General features: G+C 44.0%; 1 protein-coding gene across 13 annotated transcripts in view; it reads right to left on the minus strand.

The window, feature by feature from the left end:
• The window catches only part of LOC121859221 (protein sickie-like), a gene marked incomplete at its 3' end in the record, with an annotated part of 132844 nt that overhangs the window by 69546 nt on the left and 46184 nt on the right, over positions 1-17114 (minus strand). For 8 of the 13 annotated variants that reach the window (XM_042355956.1, XM_042355957.1, XM_042355961.1 and 5 more), the window contains 7 exon segments: positions 1418-1549; positions 1867-2020; positions 2161-3166; positions 3364-3471; positions 5730-5856; positions 6772-6789; positions 8219-8421. In XM_042355956.1, the coding sequence (XP_042211890.1) occupies positions 1418-1549; positions 1867-2020; positions 2161-3166; positions 3364-3471; positions 5730-5856; positions 6772-6789; positions 8219-8421 (1748 nt within the window). 13 annotated transcript variants of the gene reach the window in all.

Here is a 17114-nt window from a genome sequence, read left to right on the forward strand (position 1 = left end):
ATATAATCACAAGAGAAAATGGTTTATATTTTTAAGAAGCTAAATAGAGGAAACCCAAAATTGGGTCTAATAAGTGACAAAAACAGTTATCTTAATTTTCTTTAACTGTGAATGTTAGTAGCACACAACACCCTCCATTATCCTCGACATTGAATAACCCGATAAGAATGACGACTAAAATACCGTTGTCATTCACTTCTTAATTTCCTAAATACGAAGATAATATACAGAGAGAAGCATCACTTTCCTCTAAAACACTCCAAGGTTACTTTTCATTATCTGCACTCAAGCTTATTTTGATTCAATTGACTTGCACTTTATCATACTAATTTCTCTTACATTAAACGCAATATGGGTAAAATCCTGCAATAAATGTCCACATAATAACATGATCTTCAGAAAACGTGTAAATTTTATGTTAAAAAAATAATCCAAGTCACAATTACTTCAGCTCAACAGTACAATAATCTGCCATTAGTCTACTTTACAATAAGGCTATACTACACGTCCCACCTCACTCACCGCCGACACAAAACATCCCAAGCCTGACATTATAACTTGACCTTGATTTCAAACTTCTGGTTCGTATATGGCGTCTCAGAAAAATGTATACACAGTCTTACAGATTTTTGTGAGATTCGCGTAAAGGCTTCTTGAGGGCGAGATCTCCAACATGTGAGGACTATATTGGTGACTTAATGCAAGCAATCACACTATCTCCACGTAAATCTGTAAGAATGGGTGTCTACATTTTTGTGACACATTCTACCGATCAGACTATATTTATAACTTGACAAACTGCCTCAATAAGCAGTATTTGACCTTGGTAAAAAATACCACTACCTTTCAAAACTCTTTTATCAATTCCCTTTGACGGAGTGCCACACACATCACAAACTGAATATCCTGAAGAGATTATTAGACGAGTTTCAAAATGTTAAGAGCCTGAGGATGTATTCAGGTCACAGCTGAAGTGTCGCCTACAGATGTGTAAGGGTTCAGAGAGTCCGTCCACTTCTCGTACCACCTGAAGCACCAATACAAGGTGGACGTTGTTAAGATTAAGTGGGACTCAGACTTTTAAGGGGAGGTGTTAAGAGGTTAGTAGAAGAAATGAAGGGCAGAATGAAGTTAAAGAATAAGACAAAAAGTGACGCTAAGAGGAAAGAGACGAGAACAAAACAAGTCAGGAGATATACATAATCCGCACATTCCCGTATTTGACCTTGACCCCTGACACAGACTAGTGTTGTGGGTGCAGGGAGGCTCACAGACATTAACAGTATTAATGGACAAACCTTTTAGTGTGAATGTGATGACGACAAAGCCATAATAGGCAGAATAGGTCCGTTTTCAAAGAGTACACTGTACATAAATGGGGTAAATACAAATATTTAATATAACATTAATGACTTACCGTTCGTGAGTTCAACACTCTCTAGGTCGCTGTAGTCGGCATCGATCACTTGGTTGGATCCAGGGGGTCGTTTTAGGTGAGGACCGAGACGCATTCCCTTCTGAGGCACTGTGTTGGCGTTGTCCTGCAGGGCTGTGGGGGAGAGACGACCTGTGGTTAGAACAACATATTAACTTGCTCGTTAATAGGAATAAAATATACACCGATGTAAGAAGTCATCCACTTGAAAACATGCCAATATTTTATTCCTCGATATAACAAACAGAAGAAAGCTAAGGTGGAATGGATATACTAAAAGAGAAAAAAGTAAAGAATTGGTTAAAATGAATGGAAGATTCACATTAAGAGACAAAAGACATAAATGCCTTTACAGTGAAAAGAGGAAATACAAGCAATACAAGAAAATTTCTAGTCGTTAAGATGACTAACGTCAAAGAAGAGACACACACCTAGCCTGGAGACGTGTAGTGAGGGAGGCACAGTGCGGGTCTGGAGGCCCAGGCCACGCATGTAGCCATACTGCGACGCGCGAACCAGCGGCTGCATCGGCTTTATATTGAGGATCACTTCGTCTCCGTCTTCTCCTTCGTGCTTCTCGTCCACCTGTGAGAATTAAGGCAGATTGCAAGAGTGTATGAGCTACATCATCTCACAAACAACAGAATATTAAGTATGTCGTTACAACAGCGTTCCTTCATGAATTTTATTATACAGTAAGTTACAAGATATACTCAGTTGTTTACCTTCCTAATGTGAGTTTTGAAGTCGGTAACACTTCCGTCCTCTGAGCTAGTTGGTTTATAGATTACAGAAGAGTTGCCAGAAGAGTTGCTGTTGCTGTGCCCACTGTTGCTCTGTGACGACTCGCTGATGTTGGACCCAGACTCTGAGGGGGTCACCAGGTCCTTCTCGCGTGGGTTGGGCATCGGGCTCACCAGGGCAACACTGATCCCTGTGGCAGAGTCTTCCCGTCTGCCCAGCTGCTTCTGTCGTGGCAGAGATCCCTTAGGATCCCGGGATTCTTGCGCATTGTTGTTGTCAGTGCCCGCAGGTGTGCCAGCTGGCCGTGGGGAGCCAGTGCCTCCACTCCCCACCTTGGGCGATGACACACCTTGGCGAACCATCTTGTTGTAGTCTTTTGTCTGGTGGGGAGTGTTAACGTTGGGGGAGGCTGTGGGAGTCGTTGGTCCCGTCCGTTCTGGAGGCACCGCTTTCGTCTGGCCCTTCACGTGGGCTGTAGGTTTAGGGATACCTGTGCCAGGGGTGCCTGGAAGTAGAGGGCTTCCTGGAGTAGAGGCTATCCCATACTCTGCTGATTGCTGATTTTGTTGTTGCTGCTGCATGGCTGAGAGTAACTCTGCTTGTGAAATTGGGCCGAAATCTCTGTAGGAGTTCTCCTTAGGTGGGAGGGCTGGGGGCTGCTGGGGGTCCGAATTCTGGCCTGTGGTCTCAGGGCGCGGGGCCAGCGCCGCCACCCGTGACTCTTTAATTTGGTCAGCTTGGGGCGGGACGTGTTGAGGACGTGAGCGGGACCCGCCATCCAGCTCCAGGGTCAGCTTTTCGCTTTTCTTTCCCCCGCGTTCTTCACGGCCACTCCTCTCCCTACTCTCACCACGCTCAGAGCGGGGGTCCCGGTGGGCCTTGTGACCTCCCCGCGGTGACCCTCGCGACTCCTCACGCTCTTTATCCTTCCGCGAGGACTTGGGGGATTCCTTCCCTTCCTTACCGCTAGACTTGGAAAACTTTGACCTGGAAAAGATGACAGAACATATTACTTTTACATTCCTCAGTTTACCTCAATGTTTGGAGCAACAAATCCACAGCATCACCTTAAGTCTTAGGACACTCAGCATGCAGGAATATTATCCACCAGCCGACGACTCTGTCATCTAAGACAACCCAGAGGTGAAGCAACAAAGGTGAGGAAGGACAGGTGACGGGTGTACCTGATGCCGCGGAGTCCCTGTGGCTTGGTTGAAGGCGGGGCGACCCCCGTCTGGGCGTCAGTGTGGCTCGTCTGGTCACTACTGCTGCTGCTCGTGCTCACTGGCAAGCTGTACGTACACAGGCACGTTAGTGCAACACACCCACACCACAACACACGTCAGTAATGGGTGTACACAAGGCCAGCGACACATACATGTTGGGGTAAGCTCGTGTGTGTGCAGGTATACGCAACAAACTTTATATATACAGTGAGTTGTCAGTATATGTACAATCACAGGTGTAATTAATGTTAGCTGGACACACACACACACACACACACACACACACACACACACACACACACACACACACATGCACGCACGCACGCGCACAGACACACGCACACACGTCCGTCAGTCCGTTCGTTCGTTTAGTGTACGACGGTAAGTCACTGAAACGAGTCTTTGTGTGAGTTTCCGATCTGAGCATGACTTGGCACTTACACGTGAGGCTACAGCTGGCCGTCACCGCACCAGCTCTGGCCTCACGTCAGGTGTCAGCACGCTGAGAGCCGACGTGGATGACAGTGTATAACTGGTCATCCTGGTTCATCCATCACAATAACCTTACCTCATTTTTTCACCCAAATACTCTGGATTATTTCAACTGCTATTAGAGTTATTAGAATTATTTAAATGTTATTGTTAGTAGCATTATCATTACTACCGGAATCATCTTAACTGTTATTTTGGCGACAATAATTGTTTTTTGTACAATTATTTCTATTTCAGTAAAAAAAAAAATCTGGTACAATTGCTAAGAATGTTCAAGTTGGTGGCACAAGTAAACGGAAAACCATAAAAAATATCATTTCCTTTGTTTCTAAATGACACCAGAATACAGGAAATCCCTTAAAATTTACATTAAATTTCTTTGTTTATAAATGTGACAAATAGACGGGAAATAACTAAACACCAAAATTACTTGAATGTTACTTACAAGTAAATTTTATTATTTTTTTAATAATTGCCACTAAAAAAGATTTTAACAGTACAATAGTGTATATTTTTCCGCTTATAAATCACTCAAACAGTAAATTTAAGAATGATTTACCAGTACCACTAATAAACGGTGAATTTAATAGTACTGTACTGTACAGTGTATATATATATATATATTCACTTAATATCGGGAAATTTTACTTTTTCTAATAGGATCACTAATAAACGAGATATTAGAAAAAAACGTAAAAAAAATTTAACCACTTCCTTGTGCAAAAGGAAGAGACCAGCGACAAGACGGCGGCGGCGGCAGCGAGGGGAGGAACTAACACCACTTCTTGTAATAACCGGAAGTAGCGGTTCAAACACCCCCCTCCCCGGACACACACAATATATCACAAAAAAAATCCCGCATGTTTTTCATTTCATTTATTTTATATCAATGAAAAAGGTCCCAATTGTTTTAAAATATGTGCGTTTCAAATACCATTAAAAAATTATTCCGCGTTTCGATAAGAATTATGATTTTTTCCTCCAATACAAATTATTTGTGGGTCTGCTAAACCAAAAAACAAAAACAAAAACATTCTAAATCGAGAAAAAATAATGTTCACATCCATTAATAAACATGTCAATATTTTTACGAAGAGAAAATACGAACGGAGAATCAAAACAAATACTGTACTACCTAGATGTGCAAAGGAATAAAATGTAACAAAAACAAAAGGTCGGGATCAAGACAACCAATCCTAAGTCATGTTCTCTGAAGGATGATGTAAACATGACCAGTTGTTTTCTGGTAACTATGACATCGTTGTTTCGCCTCGTCTTACTCCCCAACGTTTATACAGTATATACCGTTGTGTGGCTTTACTGTATATTATATTTTCCAATCATCTTTTTAGTCAACACGATACTACAACCAATCCACCCACGCGACGCAACGACCATTAACTCATGGCGCTACGACCCATCTGACCGTGACCTGAGACGCAGTTGAGTCTAAGAGGACCTTTAAAACACTCGACTATGAAAGAAATAACGTGACTTGAGAAGCACTTAGATCATCAAAGGACTCCAACATATACGTGGAAATGATATCCACAACAAACACCAGACACACGTTTGTGACGCAAGAGTCAAATGAACAAAGAGACGTACTTCATGAGCCCCCTCCCCCCTGCACACACTATGACAATTAAGAGATGTTCATATCATATAGACAATTTTCTCTCTCACACACACACATTCAAATAAAGGCATTAGGCGTGAAAAGCAAGTGTGGAGCGAGGGAAGGAGACGAGAGAGAGAGGGTGGCACTGGTAAGGCGGAGTGGTGCCAGTCAGTGAGGGAGGGTGCAAGGAGGAGGAGGCAGTGGCACTGACCTTTGGTGTGGCGGTAGTGGAGGAGGCTTGGCGTCAGAACAGACGCTGGTGGAAGAGTCGGAACGCTCAGACCTGGCCGAGCTGAACCCACTGCTGCTACTTGTCCTCTTGCTCACACCGCTACTACCTGAAGGGGGAGGAGATGGTGGTGTTCCGTCAAGTCATTGGCGAAGAGAACACGACGATGGAGGTAGTGTAGGTTGTGATGGAGGGAGGGGGTTGTGAAGGAGGGAGGGAGGGAGAGGGTTGTGGAAGGAGGGAGGGAGGTTGTGAAGGATGGAGGGAGGAGAGGGTTGTGAAGGAGGGAGGGAGGGGTTGTGGAAGGAGGGAGGGAGGGAGGAGGAAGGAGGGAGGGAGGAGAAGGAGGGAGGAGGGAGGGGGTTGTGAAGGAGGGAGGGAGGGAGTTAGAAGGAGGGAGGGAGGAGAGGGTTGTGAAGGAGGGAGGGAGGGGGCTGCAAGGAGGGAGGAGGAGGGAGAAGGAGGGAGGGAGGGGTTGTGAAGGAGGAGGGAGGAGAGAGGGTTGTGAAGGAGGGAGGGAGGGAGAGGGTTGTGAAGGAGGGAGGGAGGGGGTTGTGACACTATTGGAGAAGGTGGTGGTTCATGTACTGTGGTGGTGAGGTAGAATGTGGCGGCAGTGTTGCGACAGTTTGAGAAGGTAAGAACCGTGTAGGTTGTGGGGGAGGGATGGAGCGTGAAGAAGGGTGAGGCGGGGGGAGGGGGGTGAGAATGTTGGAGGTGGTGATGGTGGTTAATCTGGAGTATTGTGGTGGCGAGGGAGTGGTGATGGTGGGGTTAAGCAGTTGTGGTGATGGTGGTGAGGTTAAGCAGTATTGATGGTGATGATGGAAAGGGAAGGGTAAATGGTGGTGAGGGTGATGCTCTAGGTAATGGCTGGACCTGGCCTAATAAAGGTGGAAGCGGTAGCAGGTTGGGAGTCACTGTGTTGGGGGGATTGTGGAAATGCCCAAAATATTACTTTAAAAAATACGTATAATACAATCCAAGCATCAAAGCTACAGTAGTTACGACCATTATCACTTACCTATATCATCTCCATAAACTGCAATAAATAAAAAATAAAGAAAATTAAAACTTTTAATTTACTGTTTAAACATTCATACAATACGCATTTATGGACAGAAAATACTACAAAAAAATCATCAAAGAAAACGTAAATATAACTAGGTTTAAGAGGGTAGACTGAATCATTTTGTGGTTACGGAGGGTAAGTTCCAGTCAATGGTTATTTAGTTTTATAGCTCACATAAAACGCGCATTACAAGACATGGGGAAAAGAATACGAGGTTACGGCTGGACAACTTCACTACCAATACAAACGAAACAGGTCAAACTATGTTGACTTGTTATCCAGGAGTCACATGCCAACACACTTTTGTACTTCTCACACACACACACACACACACACACACACACACACACACACACACACACACACACACACACCAACAAATACTTCATTCCATAAATCAAATTATCATTTACACCAGCGATAAAACAGATTTCGGAAACACCATAAATCCTCCTATGGGAGAACGAAAGATTGACACCTGCTGGAAGGCCACAGGTAGGTGTGTGTGTGTGTGTGTGTGTGTGTGTGTGTGTGTGTGTGTGTGTGTGAGACTTTTCTCATCTGTTTCTCTAGTTCCAATTTATAACACGGACGGCAATGAATGGGAGTGGAGAATATTAGGAGAGTAGAATAATGAGGGAAGTTATCATAGACGACTCACGAGAGAGAGACCTACATTCCATCACTATTGAACTGTAACATTCATCTCCTCAGGGCCTTGTCTTACAGTAGCACTAAATGGAGACTGCGTGACGAGAATGCGTTGGCCCAAGTGTGGATATTTGTCTCCGTGAGTCTTTGTCTGGTGTAGCCAGTCAGTATCCCACACCACTATCACCACCACAGCACACATCACAATCAATCATGAACCACTGGAGCCCCATCACCACATGTGACCACCACCACCACTATCAACCACAATGCACCACTACCACCCACCACAGTGGACTTCCATCAGGCCAAACTACAGCATGACGGTGTGTGTCACCCTCATAACGGGACACGCCGCTAAAATATCAATTCTAGCATTTGCCGCCAACACTTTACTCCTGCCAACCCCAACAAAAAGTAATATTTGCAGAGTATCTCCAACGTGAATCTTGTGTCTGGATAATCTTGTTTTAAACTGATTTTTTATTGTGGGTTTGACTGTTCCGAAATAATAATAATAAAGACCATTCAAAAACTTTTTCAAAAATTAAAACTATCACCCGATAAATTAATAAATTTATAAACTAATAGAAAGCTAAACAAAAAAATATATATATAAATTATACAAACAATAAAAACATGCTATTATCCAACTTACGTAATCATGAACTGACAACAAAGACAACTACTAAACTAAGGACAGAATACTGAACACCATCAATATTAAAAAATATATATTGATTCTCACTCTTACTCGTAGTTTTGTTCCTGCCATCTTTTTCTTTGTGGTTGAAGAGCTTGAATTTGTCGAGCATGGAATCCTTATGCTTGGGGGTGGGTGCAGGAGCATGGTAAGGCGATGCGTGAACGTGATTAGTTGAGGCGTTGTGAGCGGGCTGACTTGCAGGACCCCTTAGTGAGGATCTTGCCAAGTTTGACGTCCCGCTCGTTCTGTAAGACAAAAAGAACAATAATTTAATATAAAATAACGTACTTAAACAAGCCAAGAAAAAATATATGACATCCAAAATCGGGGAAACCGTATTTTTCACAGATATATAAGGGGCTATCTTGTTTTTAGACATAATAGAACAAATTACCTGGTTGGCTTTTGTTTCCACTGTTCGACACCCATTTTCCTTATTTTCTACACTATTCATTCACACACAATGTTTGCAATGTTTATCTTTTCTCTATTTATGTCAATAATACTTTCCGGTTCCGTTTTCTATCATCAAAGCACTAAAAATACATTGATCAATTAAAAGACACGAGGAGCACTCACAAGGTGAAATATAGATCACTCAGGACGGAAATATTACCAAATAAAATAAGGTCTCGAAAAAAAAAACTTGCCACACTTCAACATACACTGCAGCAGTTAGAAACAAACCACCTTCACGCACCACCAAAAGCCAAGTACCACCTGAAGCTGTGATCTAGACCACCGCCAACACGCTCCCTCGGTAAAAAATAACAGTGACCAGATACAACGCTCTGCCGCCAGTCAATGACAAGAGAAAGGAGAATACCAAGACAGAGGACCAATACACCTACACCCCGCCCCCCCAACCACCTCCTTTCTGAGACGCCAGCACTGGAAACTGACTTCTCTACGAAATGAGGGAAGACAAGAAGGAAGCGGGACAGAGAAAGAGGGGAAAGACAGAAATGGAAGAAGACATGGAAGAAGAGAGAGGGAGAGAGGGAGAGGGAGAGAGGGAGAGTCACCATCACCCTGCAGGTGTACACTCCCTGCCATTGTCTCGTCAGTCATCAACATTACCAACGTGAACCCCTCTCTCCCCCAGCATGACGCTCCCCCGTCAGCGAGAGGGGGGGATAAAAGCCCTCCAGCCTCCCAGCAAGAAATAGGAAAAAATCACCCTCCCCCAGCAAGACAGGGGAATAAAAGCCACCCCTCTCGCTTCCCTCAGCACGACTACCCCCCCTCCAATACAAACAATGGAACAACACCCCCCACCTTCACACCCCCTGCAGCGCTGACACCCTTCACCATTAGGATGTGCAGGTCCCAAACACCACTCTTGGCAGGACACGCCCAGCAGGACAACCCAAGCAGGACACCCAGCAAGACACTTAGGACACCCAGCAGGACGTCGGGTTACACAACAAAGATCTTAACCTGAGCTGACAAGAGATACTTTATCACCTACAGACAATTTATCACTCAAGCTACCAATCCAACCAAGTACCTCCCTCACGTTGGCTGGCTGCCGTGTTACACAACCATTTATGTATGTATGTATGTATGTATGTATGTATGTACGTATGTCACAAAGGTTGAATTTAATTGTGTATGTATTTATGTGTCTTGACTTCATATATATGTTCAACTATTTTTGTATTAACGAAATATAAAAATAAAATCCACGGTAGTGATATTAACACACACACACACACTACCACACCCACACACTACCACACCCACACACATACACACACACACACACACTACTGCACCACCCTCGTCATCGCCACCTCCTGCAGCCCCCCACCCAACTCGCGCAGTCAGCCACTATGACAAAATTCAGCCCATAAGAGCCCGCACTGATAGATATAAGAACAGCACCATCCCATCTATTGTTAAAATAATAAACAACTCCTGATTTATGTACTGTACAGCCCTGTAAATGTATTCAATGCATATTATATCATTATGTCTAAATCAAATGTAAGTCTGTATATTTTCAGTCACCGGCTGCAACTCTATTAATAAACCGTTTATTACTATTATTATTATTAAATACACCAATCTTGTAAAACTTGAATTGAATTGTAACAGTTTATTTAGCCAGAAAAACACAGATGCAAAGTGGATAATAATAACAATATTAACATGGCTGAGCCAGTTGAGAACCTGAGCTCTCTTTTAGGCACCTGATATATACTATACATTTATCTCAAGGAAGTACTATGTAACATTTAGTATTATCTGGAATAGTACAATAGCATGGTGGTAATAAGAACATCTCATAATGTTACCAAGGTTATCACTTCAATGTTTATTAATTTTATTATTTATTATTATTTTTATTTATTTATACATACATATACACATACCTATACATACATACATATGTACACATATACACACACACATATATATATATATATATATATATATATATATATATATATATATATATATATATATATATATATATATATATATATATATATATATATATATATATATATATATATATATATATATATATATACATAAATATATACAAATACATATATATATATATATATATATATATATATATATATATATATATACACATACACATATATATACACACATACATATACATATAAATTAGAGTGGACTTGGAGACGTTGTGTTGATGTAATTCGTGTAAGTTCTAAACTAACCAAACTTCACGAGGTTCGACCTGAGATACGATGACATATGGCTGGGTTCCTGGCTTCCTCGTGTAGAAATGGACACACACTATAACCTAGTCTATCTAGTGAGCCCGTGTTACAGCCCATCTCGCCCACCCACGCCGTGACCACGCCTCGCCCGCCCCTCCCGGCAACATCACTCTACCAACATCATCTTCAATTAGTTGGCCATCGAGGAGCAGCAGACACACGCACCGGGGAGTAATTAACAACCACCACGGCCGACAAGGGCACTATTTTCCCCTCAAACCATGTGAGAACGCCTTTATGAGATGGCACGTCCCCTCGCCCAGTCCCCTCCTCGACCGATACCACCCACCCACCACCACCCTCGGGTAATGGTGGAGAGCGGAGTGACTCATTCAAAGGGGGAGAAACAGCGACTTGCAACGCGCTGCAACCTTAACGAATGTAATTTTGGTTTGAGTGAGTGTGGTAACCCGCAAGAAGTGTTAAGTGATTGTCTGGTCAGTTCCCGAGTTCGTCTACCTCTTATTTCAAGGCTTTTTGTGGTCTATGCTTTCGTCAATCCACTCTTTAGAAATTCTTCCCATTTTTTTCCATACTCGATACGTTGATTAAAACATCTTCCTTCCAATCTCCTAACCAGCCGTGCACAGTTGACGAGCAGAGGAGGAAGCCCCGGAGAGGATGATGACAGTTAGCTGGGGTGTAATTAAGGCCTCTTAGTCACGCGTTGTCAGATTTCACGAGAAGTCGACAATGACGCGCGAACGAGGGACCGAACACACACACACAGGATACTCCCCAGACGTCCCTACCACCCACCCCACCTCTATCAATCACCCACCAAAATCTGGCATTCAATCTGGTTTTACGACGTCAATTACTTCTAACACCCCTTGTGAGTTGTGTGAGGTCAACTGGGAGGTCTTTAAGAGCATCTGGGCCACCAAGGGTCAGGGAGGCTGGTTGGGGCAGGTCTTTGTGTCAAGCACTTGTAAGAAACACTGACCACCGGACCACAACATCTTCTCAGCTCGCCCATCTTCTCTAAAACGATTATCACCCTCCCCTCACAACACCAGTCCCCTTCTTAGCGTCCACACCCCCCCCCCTGGTCAGTAGCCTCCCCTCCCCCTCTTTACTCATATTTTTTATGATTCCCCTTTCCCTCACCATCCAGCCCCCCTCCCCTCACTATTCACAATTCCCATCTTCACTCAAGTCCTCAACACCAGTGAAAATAACCCCCCTCACTGTTCAATACCCTCCCTCATTGCTCCTTGTCCTTTCCCCACTACTCAACACTCCTCACCGTCCCTCCCTCACCCCTCACAACCACCTACCTCAAAGTTATTCCCTCAGAGCTGAGTCCCCGTCTCCCCTCGGAGCACCATGGAAGCTTCATTAAGCAGAGCGAGGGGAGGAGGTCCAACCCGGGGTTAAGATGGAGGGGAGGACCGAGTGTGCCCCCCCCACCCTCCACACCCGTCCCCACCCCCACACAGTAACACCTACACCCTCCACACCTCATCTGTAACACTCAACGTCACAGAAAATCATCAACACCCACATCACACCCACACGCGCTACTCAGAATCAACAATATGCACAAATATACTTGATCTGATGCACCAACGGTCGGCAACACCCACAATACACTGACCCCCTCCCCCCACACTGTTGTAGTAACCGGAATGCTTCACTTCTCCATTACAACTTCCGGTCGAAAAAACAAATCACCTGTTATACCCCACGAATTTCTACAACCCAAACATCGCGTCTATCGAAACTATTAAACCGTGGGTGACTGACTGGACCATATACGCGGGGGGTCACCTCTTTAAACGGAGTATACAGTACATAGGCTGAAGATTAACACACAAAACTAATGATTGGAAACTCGATTGATAACACGTGGTAGTGATGATGATGACGGAAGATGTGTTTGAGAATAATGAAGATGATGTGCGAAAAGATAATAATGAGGGGGAGATGTGGTAAATAATAATGATGAGGTGTGGCAGACAATAAGGGTGATAGAGATGTACCTTAAAATAATGATGAAAAGATGTGCATTAGAGAATAATAATAATAATAATGACGATGGTGTTATCAAATAATAAAGGAAGATGTGCCAAGAATGTGTCGCATCCACCACCATTACCTCCACCACCACTACTACCACCATCACCACTACTACCACCATCACCACTACTACCACCACCACCACTACTACCACCATCACCACTACTACCACCACCACCACTACTACCACCATCACCCTAATCTCCCGTGCATGTTTAATGAGAAGCTGGAGTCTGGCAGCGTTCGTTAAGGAGGATGAGGAGGACGCTGCCAAGTTGCTTCATTATAACACCACTCAAGCACCAATATAATGACCTTGATCACAACCCATGGATAATGTGTGTGTGTGGTGATTCTGCCTCACTGATGGGAATGTTCATCTTCTTGCCTCACACCATCATCACGTCACCCATCACCGACCCCATCTTTATACCTTCCCATCCTCGAAAAAAAAGCCAAATACAAAATAAATAAAAAGATCACCTGAAAATATGACACTCCAGATTATTTCACCTGATAATTACCCGCCCTAACGCTACCTGGGAGAGGGGGGGGGGGTAGACTAGGTTATACTATGTTAGATTGGCATAAAGGTGGACTAGTTTAAGATAAAATAAGCTGGGGATTAATCTTTATGTGATCCAATAAAAAATTGAAAATAAAATTGATAAAACACACACACACACACACACACACACACACACACACCAGTAAGGAACCTCTTGCGTAACCCACTTTCCCCTCGGCCGTGTACTGAGGCGCCGTAAGGGTCACTTCATCTCAGCTGCTGGTAATTACTTGGTGAAGTGCGCTTGTGGTGAGGTGGCCTGGCCTCAACGCGGCCGGACAGTTCTAATGCATCCCACACCCACACCCACCCCACACCATATGGCCAGGTGGTAATGAATTAAGCTTCAAGTACTCAGCTTCCTCCCCGTCACACTACCTCGGGGTGTGTGACCAAGACAAGACCACCAAACTGACAAAAAAATCCGTATCACCTGAATATTAACCAACCCAGCTTATTTTACTTAAAAGCTTAACCCTACCAGCTTATTGTACCTGATAATTAAACACCTTAGACCTATCCTAACCTCTCCCCAAAAAGGTAACGTTAGGGTGTTCATTCGTCAGGTGAAATAAGCCAGGGTGCCTAATCTTCACGTGATTCAATATTCTATCTATGCTAATTCCTTCATCACATTTATACTGTTATAACTTACAATACGTAATATACCTTATTGTTCTCTGGGGTACAATGGTATACGTATCTATTAACCAAGACATAAACCGTAAGCTATTTAATGATGTAACAACGGATCACCTGAAGATTAGCCCTCTTACCTTGTTTCACCTGATGATTAAACACCCTAACATTACCTGGGGGATTAGGTTAGATTTGATAAGATGAGCGTTAGGTTGGCGTTATGGTGGGTAATATTAAGGTAAAATAAGCTAGGGTGTCTAATCTTCACGTGATCTCCCGTAAATTACTTAATGGTGTGATATCTACCAGCACCGTACACCACTAGGGTCACGGAGACCAGCTGCCGCGTGACAAAAACCGTAATGAAGTGACGTGAGAGAGAGGAGGTGGAGGGCTGGGTGACGGGGCTGCTGTGACCCTGAGGAAATGCTGGGAAGGCCACCACCAGCCTCCCTCCTCTGTGGTGTTCCTGGGAGAAGTCAAGACACTCTCCCTCATCTGTGGTTCTCGTGGGAGGATGCTGGGAGAAGTCACGCCACACACTCTCATCTGTAGTGCTGGGAGGGCCACACCTAAATCACTCATCTCCTGGGAGGGTTATAGCACTCTCTTGTATGTGACGCTCCTAGGGTGGTGCTGGGAGGGCCACACATAATCACTAGCCTGTAGTGTTCCTGGGAGGGCCACAAAACAACCTCTAGTGCCCCTGAGGTCCCGGGGAGTTGCTTAACCATCCACAGGCATTTCCCAGTCACCCTCGTGAATAATGTTGTGTTTTATTCTGGTGTGTAGAGGCACCACGTCACGCCTCGGTTACACCAGCCTGCACCAGATTCTCAACAAGTAACACTGAGGAATCACATGAAGAACAGCCCTCCCAGCACCTGATGACTTAACACCATAACGCTACATGGGGGGGGGGGGGGGGGAGTTGCGTTTGTTAATCTTATTGAAATAAACTAGGAGCTATTCTTCATGTGATCCGTATCTAATTATAATTTACTCTACAATTTATACGTTATTTTGTGCTAGTAGATAAAATATAGTCGATGTGATCTGTTCACTAAACTCCAGGAAGCTGTAGTTGGTCTCATCACAAGCTTTAAACCGCCCAATTAATCCCGTAACTGTAATCAAGAGAATTATCACAGACGGACCAACAACAAACTGAACCTCAACATATTATGACTTGTATCTAATGGAAGGCGACAACTGAGGAGGCCAGATGTCCCGAATAAGTACCAAGGTTGAGTAACTGACAAGAAACGGTTCAAGACAGTTTTCAGCTCGACTAAACATAAAATAATTGATTATACAAGAATCCGCAACAAAAGAACAAAAGCTATTTAACACCACACAGAACCAACACTTGTCGATCTCAGCACCACCACCAAGCACTTCCCAGCACACGACCACGCTGTTCTGACACAGTGTATGTCACGGATCAAAACCAACCACCACACACTGAACAACATGGTACAGGCTCTGACGTCATCATCAATATGGAGTAACACGCACATATGTTAGGGATTCAGCTCTATATATATACACTGCACTTCTGAACAAACTGGTCACTAGGAATCCAACACTTGTCTGAGGCACTATAATGTTTAGTGCACAACATAACACCGTCCAGCACAACTCTTGGCCCAACATCTCTCACCGTGGATCATTAACCACTGATCAGCTCTGAGAGGAAAATACCACTTTTCATATTGATTAAACAGAAACAATAATATATCACTTGTCGCAACAGTCCAATACTTGTTATATTCACTCTTTTTTTTAGTTGAACACTTGTCGAAATATTTCTACTTGATTTATTGCAGTTCAACACTTGTGACGACAGTTCAACACTTCCAGTAACTCATCACTGGCACAAGTGTGTTCACCTCCAGACACGGTGACACACGGTGGGCGTCAGAGAGGAGGTTCAGCATCCAGGGTACCGGCGCCAGACACAAGGGTGACGCAGGCAGGTCCAGGCGATGATGTCTTCAACGCCGCCACCAACAGACTGCCTCTAGCGCAGCGCGGCGCCACCATCCGTCCAGCTGGCGACCCGTTGTACCTGCTTCGTCCGCTCGCATGGTTGGTGTCGCCACTAGTGTTTGACGCACCAGTATCCCATTCGTATAACGCAAGCACATCCTGTTTCCCATAAGTGAGACCCTATCAAGTTTTTTTCTTTTTGTATGACCGTGTAGACTTTTTGTAGCTTATCCTTTTTAGTACTTTCTCTTGCGTGTACAGCAGCTTTTTGTACATGACTTAGATCTACAAATACGTCACTTTTTCATTACCGACATCGACTTCCACCCACGAAGCCGTTAAAGTCCAAATTCCATCACCAATCAGTATGTGCCAATAGGTCCGCGGCAGTTTCCTCCATTCTTATGTTCTTAAGTTTACGATAAAGTTCATTCACGACCACCCATAATATTAGGGACCATCCTACACTCACAGACTTACTTGATAGATTAATTTTTAACCCGACGAACACACACACACACACACACACACACACACACACACACACACACACACTAGAAAACCCGTGGGCTACAGGTACGAGCAAGTGGTCACATCTTACTAGTGAACACACAGGAGTGGCCGGACCTGAACACTTAAGTCTCCCGTGAGAAGCGTAGACAAATTTCCAGTAGCTGAAACACTCCCTGGCTTAGTTAACTTCCAACCTAATTTAACCTAACCTAACCCAATTTAACCAAACCTACTAATTTAACCTAACCTAACTACCCTGTAAATGTAATCCAACCAAACTTTACCAAACCGAACGCTTCCTATCCTAAATAACCACTAACCTAATCTAATGTTCCCCAGTCTTTAGGATAAGAACGCAATAGGATTGGGTTCTAACCTCAATGACTGGCTGCGATTAGTGTAGGTTGAGCCAGATTAGGATTTGGGTATTATATGCAAAGAA

Source organism: Homarus americanus, unplaced genomic scaffold, assembly GCF_018991925.1.
Source record: "Homarus americanus isolate GMGI-L3 unplaced genomic scaffold, GMGI_Hamer_2.0 scaffold47521, whole genome shotgun sequence".
Classification (NCBI taxonomy): domain Eukaryota; kingdom Metazoa; phylum Arthropoda; class Malacostraca; order Decapoda; family Nephropidae; genus Homarus; species Homarus americanus.